The sequence below is a fragment of the Anarrhichthys ocellatus genome, unplaced genomic scaffold (genome assembly GCF_004355925.1).
Source record: "Anarrhichthys ocellatus isolate YVR2014 unplaced genomic scaffold, GSC_Weel_1.0 scaffold10, whole genome shotgun sequence".
Taxonomy (NCBI): Eukaryota; Metazoa; Chordata; class Actinopteri; order Perciformes; family Anarhichadidae; genus Anarrhichthys; species Anarrhichthys ocellatus.
Window position 1 is genome coordinate 871,088 of NW_022280040.1, and position 10,193 is coordinate 881,280.

General features: G+C 40.3%; 1 protein-coding gene across 5 annotated transcripts in view; it reads left to right on the forward strand.

Moving 5' to 3' along the window:
- Nucleotides 1–10,193, forward strand: part of ctnnd2a (catenin (cadherin-associated protein), delta 2a) — a 221,379-nt gene that overhangs the window by 167,452 nt on the left and 43,734 nt on the right. For all 5 annotated transcript variants that reach the window (XM_031849928.1, XM_031849932.1, XM_031849929.1 and 2 more), the window contains exons 15-16: nt 809–995; nt 9,995–10,112. In XM_031849928.1, the coding sequence (XP_031705788.1) occupies nt 809–995; nt 9,995–10,112 (305 nt within the window). The remainder of the gene's footprint in view (nt 1–808; nt 996–9,994; nt 10,113–10,193) is intronic.

Here is a 10,193-nt window from a genome sequence, read left to right on the forward strand (position 1 = left end):
TGTGTGTGTGTGTGTGTGTGTGTGTGTGTGTGTGTGTGTGTACCCATACTGTATATGATTAAGTGTTACCGTTAGAATGAACTGTGTGTACAGTATGCTTGCCCTTGCAGGTGATTGAAAGTATCCTTGTGTACATAATACAAACTTCCAAGTCTTTCTTGCCAACTTGTGTACATGGAGCTGCATACTTCTACTGATTAACTCTGCATATGCTTAGGGTGTATTTTGGTATATGTGTGTGCGCCTGTGTTCCCAAAGTGTGTGATAAATGATGCACTGGGTTGGACAGTTGGCTTTCCGCCTGGACCAACAAACTAATTCATTTCCTCAGATATCACAAGGTATCAGGTCGATTGTAGAGGCGGAGTCCAGAATAAAGGAGTGGGTGGCATTTTTGTCCCGCATTGCCGGTACTGATGCACCTCCACACTTCCTTCGTGAAGTTCCAGTGCAGCAGAAAGGTCTTGCTTGGATCGGTAACATAAAGCAGATGATTAGACAAGTTTGGGGTTGTTCTGATTTCTTAAATCTGAGGGATATACTTAAACAGCACTGACATCACAAAATACAATGTTTGCTATGACATCTCTGAGAGGTTAATGGATCCATTTGCTTTAAAATTTTATACAAATGTTTTCCTCTGTCGACAAATGGAAAATTAACAATCTTGATTACATTGATGTAATTAACATTAAGTACATAATTACTTTGTTTTCCATGCAACACTTGTTTAATTGTTTTTTTTACAAAGAAATTAAATACTTCCTTATGTGTGTTTCTCTCTGCGTGCGTGTGTGTGTGTGTGCAGGTGTGCTCTGGAACCTGTCGTCATGTGATGCTCTGAAGATGCCGATCATCCAGGACGCCCTGGCCGTTCTCACCAACAGCGTCATCATACCCCACTCCAACTGGGACTCCTCCCCCAATCACCATGATGACCGCAAGCTCCATCTTCATACCTCACAGGTGCTGCGCAACGCTACAGGGTGTCTCAGGTAAAAGCAGCCCACACACACACACACACACACACATATACGCTCTTATCGTAGACAATCATATGCTCTTTTTTTCTTCCTCTCTCTCTTCCTTTAATCCTTTAATCTCACTCTCATTTGTAAGAACACAACAAAGTGTTTCCACTATCGTTTTCTTGTGTTTCTTTGTAGCTGAGATTCACCATAAAGAGACAACTTCATTGTTTGTCAGAATGAATGTTGGCTCTTTTGAATGTTCACTGCTGTGTGATTATAGATGCATATATTCACAAACGATGAACACAGCGCACATTTGTTCCTCTCTCTCCCTCTCTCTATCTCTCTCCCTAATTTGTGATGGTAACCATAGAAACTCCTCCAATTGTATGTCCTTTGTGCGTCAAGACTTTTGTTTCGGTGCATTGTGATGATGTTCCCTAGTTGCTAATGCTTGAAACAATGAAGCACAGCTTATAGATTTGTCGATCACTGTTTTTTTTGACTTGTCAGAAATCGGAGAAGTTCACTCGACGTTGATGAACTTGTTGATGAAAAAGTCTACTGTACATCCAATCTGACATTGGTCGATTCATTTTCGAGTTCACCTTGTAGCAACATTAGCTCTTTGATACACACCTAAGTCATCTTTCGTTGAATCCAGAAAATGATCAACCTTTTTTACATAGCAATACACTCTGCACAAACACACGGTAGTTGTGATTTTTAATTCTGGCTGTGTACATTTCACTTGTATGTCCTAAGCACAGAAAAGGAGCTCTGGTTCTTGATCCTATACGGCAACATTTGTTTGTCCATGTACGCACACTCTCACACCAACTCCACAGAGGGCAGAAACGGTTCAGAAAAAAACTCCATGTCCACTTGGCTGTCTCTCTTTGAGTTGTGCACTCAATCAACCACCAGCAGCCTCTGGATTAAACCTCACCCCACTCGCTTTGCGGAGCTTCTCTCAAGCTGTTTGGAATGCTTATCTCCGGCTATTGAAGGTCTCTCTAAAGCATTTCAAGCCATTCTGAAGATGTCGCAAACAGGCTTTTCTTTGTAATTCACATAATTGTGTGTGTTAGGTGCTACATTGTGTGCATACAATCGACATACCAAAGTAAAGGCCTCCAATTGCTCCGGTAATTGTTCCCATTTGTGATCGCTTTAAATATGAATACCAGCTTGCATAATTGTGGTCTCTCCAAACATCCACAATGTGTAATTATGAATATTTGCACGCTTCTGGTCATGGATGCTTTTAAGTCAGATTTCTTGGACATAAATAAACATCTTCTGCCAGTCAGTTGGAAGAACCGATTCAACACCAGCACTTCTTTTTTGAAGACATCAACCTTTATCAATTGTTTGTCATTTCGACAGTACAACTATCTCAGACATAACAGCAACATAGCTCTTGTACATTCCTGTGTTTTGGCTGCACTACTGTTGTACATCGCCTCAGAGGACCTACCGCTTTGTGAAGTACACCACTTTGATATCTATTCTAAATTTTAACCACAGCGCTCAGTGCCAGGTGTATTGCTTGGATGTAATTAAATAAGCGTTTTGGAGATAAAACCCAGCTGAGATTTTTGTTATAAACCTCGCCGGCTTGTGTTGTCAGAATAGTAATGGAATAGCACAGGAACTGTCATGGGGCCTGTGGTACTGGACAAGATGATTATACACAATAACTCGATATCACAAACACCTGTAAAAATCTAATTCAGTCCACTGATAGCTTTGCATTTGCAATAGATATTCATTTGGGAAAGTTACATTGTTGTATTTTTGCTGGGATGTATTTTGTGAACTGTTTTGTATTATTGCATTTGTACTTGGGTTGTTGTTAACTGTAACAAATAATTTGTCCACCTGTGTGTTGAAGGGATTGACAACAGGGGATTGAGAGGGTGGTCCAATAGGTCATTACCACGATATGCAGTATCAAAAGAGAAAAGCATTATTTAATGCATGAGAAAAAAACCTGGGTGTATATAACTGGGTACTTGCAAGAGTACAGAATATAGGTGATTGTGATTATAAAGTCATGCCTTAGAAGTTTCATATCAATGAAATGTATTCCCATTCGGAGTTGGAAAAGGTAGCACTCTTGCATCAGAGATAATGACTTGAGTATATTTAAGCTACATTTTGTAAATACGACAAAAAAAGAATCACATTTTCTTTGAATTTGTTTGCTGTTTAAGGCCAAATGAGTTGAAATGGGTCTTCATCACATGTCATGCATGTCGAAGGTTTCGCGATACCTACAGTAAGTACTTGGCAATGACTAAGTGTTGTTCATGACACCAGAAAAGAGGAGGCAAATCTAAAGGGTTAAATCACAAAAAAATACATTTTTCCCATCAAGGCCCTCTTGGTATCTATTGATGTGGATGGAGAACAGCTTGCTTTGGAGCTTTTGGAGTTTTTTAAATCTCACAAACTAAATTGTCCCCCACTGCACTGCGGTGGCGACAGACGTCTCAGGTATCTAAAAAGTTTTGAAATAAAATCTCTCACCATATGCATGGCTTGATACCAATAGGGGTACATGGGGATATGTTTTTTTATGATTTGAGGGAACAGATTATTTCAAAGTAATGTGTTTAATGTTGTGCATGAGGAGACTCGCACTAAATGCTGCCTAGATTTCACCAAAATGTGTTTAGTATGGAAATCAGACCATTTGAGTTTCTTTTAGTTGTTTGTTTACCCCAAAGCAAGATGTATTGCCTTGAACTTTAAGACTAAGTTACAGTATCAGTTTTTGCCAGTGATATCTGTAGACTTTCCACTTTTATGTCAAGTTTATTATTTCCTAACTCACTAAGGTGTTTATGGGACTTCAGTGTGTGTGTACCTCTGAAGATGCGGGGGAAAGACAAACGATTCTGTCAGAGCACTGCTCCACACTGTCAGGGTACAGATCGAATTGAAAAAGCTGGTAAAGGAGAAGGAGGACGGGAGAGTAGAGGAGAAGAAGACCAGAAGTTTCAAAGATAAGAACGGAGAGAAAGTGGTGAACAAGACTAACGGGATCTCAAAGAAGGGAGCTGAGACACAGAGAGTAATGAAGGTGTTTCTGCTGCTCACCAGGGTTGTTTTCTATCCCAGTGTCTGTTCTTGGGAGGGTTAAACTGACACAAGGCCACAATGTTCAGGTCCCAGTGTACATCAGCTCAATTTCAGACCTCTCACCTCGCTCATTGTTCCTTCGTGCGTTTCTGTGTCCGTGCACTGCATGAGAGTGTGTACATGCCTTTGTGCGCACTGGTGTATCTATGTCTGCTTCTTTTTTGTGTGTTTGAGGGCATATGCGCCTGTACAGTCCGCTTGTATATGTGTCTGTACTGTATATGCACATGTGTGAGTGTGTGCACGCTTTCGTTCCCGCTGAAAAACAAAGGCATTAAACTGAATCAATCTCAGAAATCACAGCCGGCATGGGGGAGTTGTATATGATAATGGGAGTGAACTGGTGTCAGGGCATCAGGTGTTTCGATTACGTGTCTGTGTGTGTGAGTGTGCGTTTGTGTGTATTTTCATGTATGTTTGTGTGTTCATGTGTGCATATATTAACTGTGTAGCAGTTAATGATGCTGATGGACCCATATGTTGTCTAATTGGGTGGCGGGCATTAAAGTTCCCTCTCCTATTCACACACACAAACACACCTACACACACGCACACACACAGTGTTATCAGGCCTGACACAAGGTCTCCTGTGAAGGGGTTTCCATATCCCCCATTCAGGGGCTGTTTACCTCCCTGCAGGTTGTTGGTTTACAGCCAAGCTGGAGAAAACCTGCTGCCTCCACGCTATACACACTGTCTCTATGTGTGTGTGTACTAGTCAGCATCACACACTCATAAACACATTCATTTTGCTTCCTTTCAAACACCCACAGTTGTGGCAGAGCAGTAGAATAAGTTATCGGATGAATAAAGAATAAGGAGTAGGTGGTCACGAATGACTTTGTTTCCATATTTCATTGATATTAATTGGTTTGTAGGCTTGTGCGCTACGTCTGGTGATGACCCTCTGCTGCCCCCTCACACACACGCACACCATCCAATATTTGTGCAGAGCTACCACACACCAGCTGTTTGAGACAAAGTCACTCAGTGGCCATTTGTTCCTTGAACAACATTAGAGAGCCATCTGTCCAAGAGTCACTCAAGTTGACATCTTTCCCGTATACATGTTGCATGAACCCTCAAAAACCTGTAGAGTAGTGACTAACATGTGATTTACTCAGCGACTCTCTAGTCATATCCTACGGTACACTTTTGCACCCTGGAGAGGAAAATCAATGTGGAATAAAAAATGTATAACCTGTCTGGTATCTTTAAAAGATTGTAGGCCTAATTGGTGAAAAACAAGGTCAACTTTTGCCGCGCTCTAATGACTGCCAAAGCCAACTCCTGCAGATACCAGGAAGCTTGTTAGTAAAGTTGTTCTCACTTATGTAGGAGAATGTTGCGAGAGAGCAGCCAACGACAGACTTATACCCAAAATATTATATATATGAATTACTGTCCTATATGCACTCAGTTCAGTTAACTCTTTTCAGTTTCTTCATTCATTTGTTTCAAAGATCTTTTCAAATCTCTACTTCTAATGATGCTGGTCCAGCAGCACTCCGATAAATATTTTCATATTTTGTTGTATTCCCAAAGCACTTTCACACCATGTTTACCACAAAAAAAAGTCCCATAAAAAGAAACCAAATGTTGTTTATTATGCTTCAGGAAGACAGAAAATACTGATCGTTAACATTAAAAGCCATAAGTTACTATTAGGACTAGTACACTATGTATTTTCAAAATATTTCTGAGGTTAAGTTGGGAAAAGGCTTACTCTTTAGCACCGGCACCAATGGCACTTTCCTTCTACTTTACGGCAGCTATAATAACAACTTTTACATCCTGAATGGGATGCTTAATCTAGTACGGTGTCTTTTTGCTCAGTAGGTAATTATTTAACATGGCAGGCTAATGAGTTAGACTGAATTAATGAGGAGTGACATCAGATAGGATTAAGTGCAAGCCTGTAATGGACTCGTTAAATAGTCGAGATTACCAGTTCAATTTACGGGCATTCACAGATTCACAGACACAAACCATCACTTACACACTCACATACACACACACACACACACACACACACACACACAGAGGTAAAACCAGCATGTAGGTGCACACATGCCCTCTCTGAGTAAAGTCTTTTTAGAGTTCATGCACAGACTCATTGCTTAAAATGTCCCCTTCCATACTCATCCTTCATCTTCTTATGAAATATGTCATCTGATCAGCTCTCTCGCTCTCTGAGCGATAGCCATACGCTCAGATTATGTTACCATGGCCCATAAATCCCTTATGTTACAGTCAGGAAGCTGACTCAAACAAACAAGCATTATTTGAATATTTCGTGATGCAACACGGCAAGATGTGAGAATGCCCGAGGACACATTACACCCAGAAAAAAAAGGAAAAAAAAGTTAACAGGCTATTTTTTGCATAAGAAATTCTGGCCTCACTGTGCTTGCCAATAACTAGCACAGAAGGCGTGTTGCAGAAAGGCACAATATTTCATGCTTCATTACAGAACCACTAGACTAACAAGCACATGTGCAAAGACATCAAGCACACACACACACACACACACACAGACACGTTCACGCACTCTTTCTTGTGAGTACACACAAACACACTCGCAATGTTCATCTCCATGGGGCAGCTGTGTGCATGCCTTTCCACACCAACACACGTATTCAACATCAGAATAATTGTCATTCCTGGGTTTTAAAAAGATTGCACAGAAATTTAGGATTTTAGCAACTAACAAGCTGTAGGGACCTTGAATATATTGAGAGCACATGGACGTTATTGCTTGCCTTTATACGTCTGCTATACGCTATATCACTTCTAATATCTGGAAGCATGAAAGCGTAGAGGATTGCTTTCTATTTTACAAACATCAATGGAGTCCATCGGGATCTGGCTTCGCTCCTCGTTGTTCAGCAGGGCCATGGATGAAATCATTCAACAAAATGAACCTTTCCCACACCTGATGGGATTATTGCACCACTCGCTGGGACGTCATTGGTCTGTGGTAATAATTGTCAGTCTGAAAAAAAAACATGAGGCTGTTATGGAAATGCAAATTAAAGATATTCATATCTTTTATTTTTGATTTTGTGTTGAATACAATTTGTGCAAGAAACAGAACTTGCAGAATTGTACTTTTATCAAATCTGGTCAGAAAGGATTAAAACTTATTTTTCAGCATTGCTCAGTATACTGTATAGTCTAAGTACATCCCAGTCTTTAAAAAACTGAATGATAATGGCCTTCAGGCCTTTTGCTTTCTTTTTTCAAGAACATTAGATTCTTGTCTAATCTATTGACAACAGAAGCAAGGGCATCTTCAGGCACTCATTTTGTCTCTACAGTGTACATCAATACTGGCGAACGTCACCGTTTTGTTTAAGTTCTTTTAAGTGAAACATTTATGTCGCACAGCCAGGTGCCTTCACCTCCACCCATGATAAGGCATCAGATAAAAAAAACTTGATGCGAATCTCAGTAGTCAACATATTCAAGGCTGAGGGTTGCAATACATATTCCACCCTCTCACTTTCTCACCCACCCGCCTCCTGTCTTCGCTGCTGAAACATTAGTCAAGGTGAAGTGTTTTTCGCTGTTCTGTTGTTTTATATTGACTCGGCAGAGTATTGTGTCTCTGCTAAGCTTGTTTTCTCCATTAGCATTCAGCGCGGGTGAAAATTACTTGACCTTCTCTTGAAGTTTTAATTGAGTTCCCATGTCTTCCTCTCTCTCACTCGTTTCTCTCTTTCTCATCAGTACAATAAATGATTGACCTCATCTCGTAGAGTGGGGAAGCAGCTGTGATATCTTTATAATGCCAATGTGATGGATGAATCGCGTTGTCTCCTTATTCTCGACTCTATTGTCCATCTCGTGTGTTTTCTTGACATTTCACCCTTTAAAGAAAGTAGTTTTAAACTCACGTTGCCAAACTTTATTAAGTGGTTTGTTAATTATTTCTGATTTCTTGCTCTCTTTTTTTTGTGTCATCTGTACCCATGCCCCCCTTATCGGTAAGGCAGCGTAATGGAGGTTATACTGCAGTATGGTCCTTAAATAAAGGTCCAGTGTGTAACACCAGCCTATAAATACAGAGATGTAATAAGCATAAGAGCTGTGGCTGTATATTCCCACAGTTGTGTTGCAGTTTAAGGCCATAATGGAATGGTATATGCTGACACTGACATATTTGCAAACTCCAAGAACTCAACTTTTCGAGCCCCAGCCACGAGAAACAGATTTGTGCTTTGATAATATTGATAATAATATTGATACTATTGATTTATATGATCAAGTTATGTTTAAAACTACTGGGTAAAGTGTTAAGGAAGCTCACAAGCAGACATCATCCAAACACACAGTCAGATTGGGTCCCTCTGTGATGAATCGATCCATCCTCAGTCAAAAACCGCAAAGAAATGAATACTGAGACAGCCAATAGAGCAATGTATTCCCACTCTATAACTATCACTACACTAATAGCCACACTATTGTGCAATATAACAATTTTAGAGGACAGCACTCTCCTTCCATCGTCTCTATGAACAGAATTTACAAGGATTGATTTTGCACATTGTGACTACGCTAAGGAAATATATTGCGTGGTTGTGACAATGAGATTTTAAGACTGTGTATACATTTGTCACTTTGGTATTTATTATTAGACAGACACACACATACTTCACTATGCCTGCTATGGCTCGAATATTGATTTCCCTAAAGGCTGCCTTTAGCACTATACACACAGAGACACACTCAAAAAACATTTCTTGCTTTTCTATTTTCTTAAAGCTTTCTTTGGAAACCAAACTCCAGGAACTTGTTAGAAGAAAGCGGAGTGTTTGAGCACTAACCTGCCTGCTATTTTGTCTTTATAGCAGCATGAAAACACAAAGTGTGTACTATATGTCAAAATGATATTGTCTCCTATTGCTGGCATGGCTCCCTTCCAAGTTGTTATTCAATGTAAAATAAATGTACTCATTTCTCAATTTTCTAAATATTTCCTACTGAATTTACATAAATCATACAGCCTCGTCAATAATCCCTGTAGAGTCAGTTACTGCAATGTAAGCACTGTTATGCTCTGGTCAATGGATAATATTGTGTGACTTTAAATCAGGTCGTGTTTGAAGTTCTATGAACATTTAGCTGTGTGTTTTCATTCTTGTGTTCAGGAAAGGAAATGCAATATTCAATCTAATAGTCTATCTGGTACCATACATCTCGGTTTCATATCTATTCTATTGACACAGCCAAATGAGTCAATGTCTGGGACTGAGTGTATCTGTATTGCAGACAGCTCCATGTTGAAAACCCAAACAAATCCAACCCAACACCACCCACCTGTACCTTCAGTTCAATTCAAATTCTATTCATTATTTTGGTGCGTCACATTGGCAAAGCTGCTAATAATAAATGTTACAATATTGCGAAATTATCAAAGCAGCGTTGGTGTGAGTGTTGGCTGTGAAGTTCAGCAACCAACTGTCTGACTAAAGCGGCTTTTTTGTTTTTCACCCTCCTCTTTTTTTTGGACTCTAGTCAAGTGCTTTAAAATGAAGCGAGCCTTCGGGGCATAGATTGAGATGTATCCAGAATTTTAATGTTCCATTTTCAATTGTTTAGTTTAGGGAGAGCTGCCAGGTTTAACAGTATCTCTCTCTCTCTCGCTCTCTCTCTCTCTCTCTCTCTCTCTCTCTCTCTCTCTCTCTCTCTCATTCTACACCCCTCGTTACCAGCTTTAATTTTTTTCTTTCATCTGTCTTCCTGTCTTATCTTCCCTCCTCACCAACTCTCTTACTCTTCTCATTTGTTTTTCTTTTTCTTTCTGTTTGGCAAACACACAGGCTCGTACACACAGACTCTGATCAGTGTTCTTTGTATCTGTGTGGCAGGAATGTAAGCTCTGCCGGTGAGGAGGCGAGACGAAGGATGAGGGAGTGTGACGGCCTGACAGATGCTCTGCTCTACGTCATCCAGACCTCTCTGGGCAGCAGCGAGATCGACAGCAAGGTGTGTGTGTGTGTGTGTGTGTGTGTGTGGGTGTGTGTGTGTGTGTGTGTGTGTGTGTGTGTGTGTGTGTGTGTGTGTGTG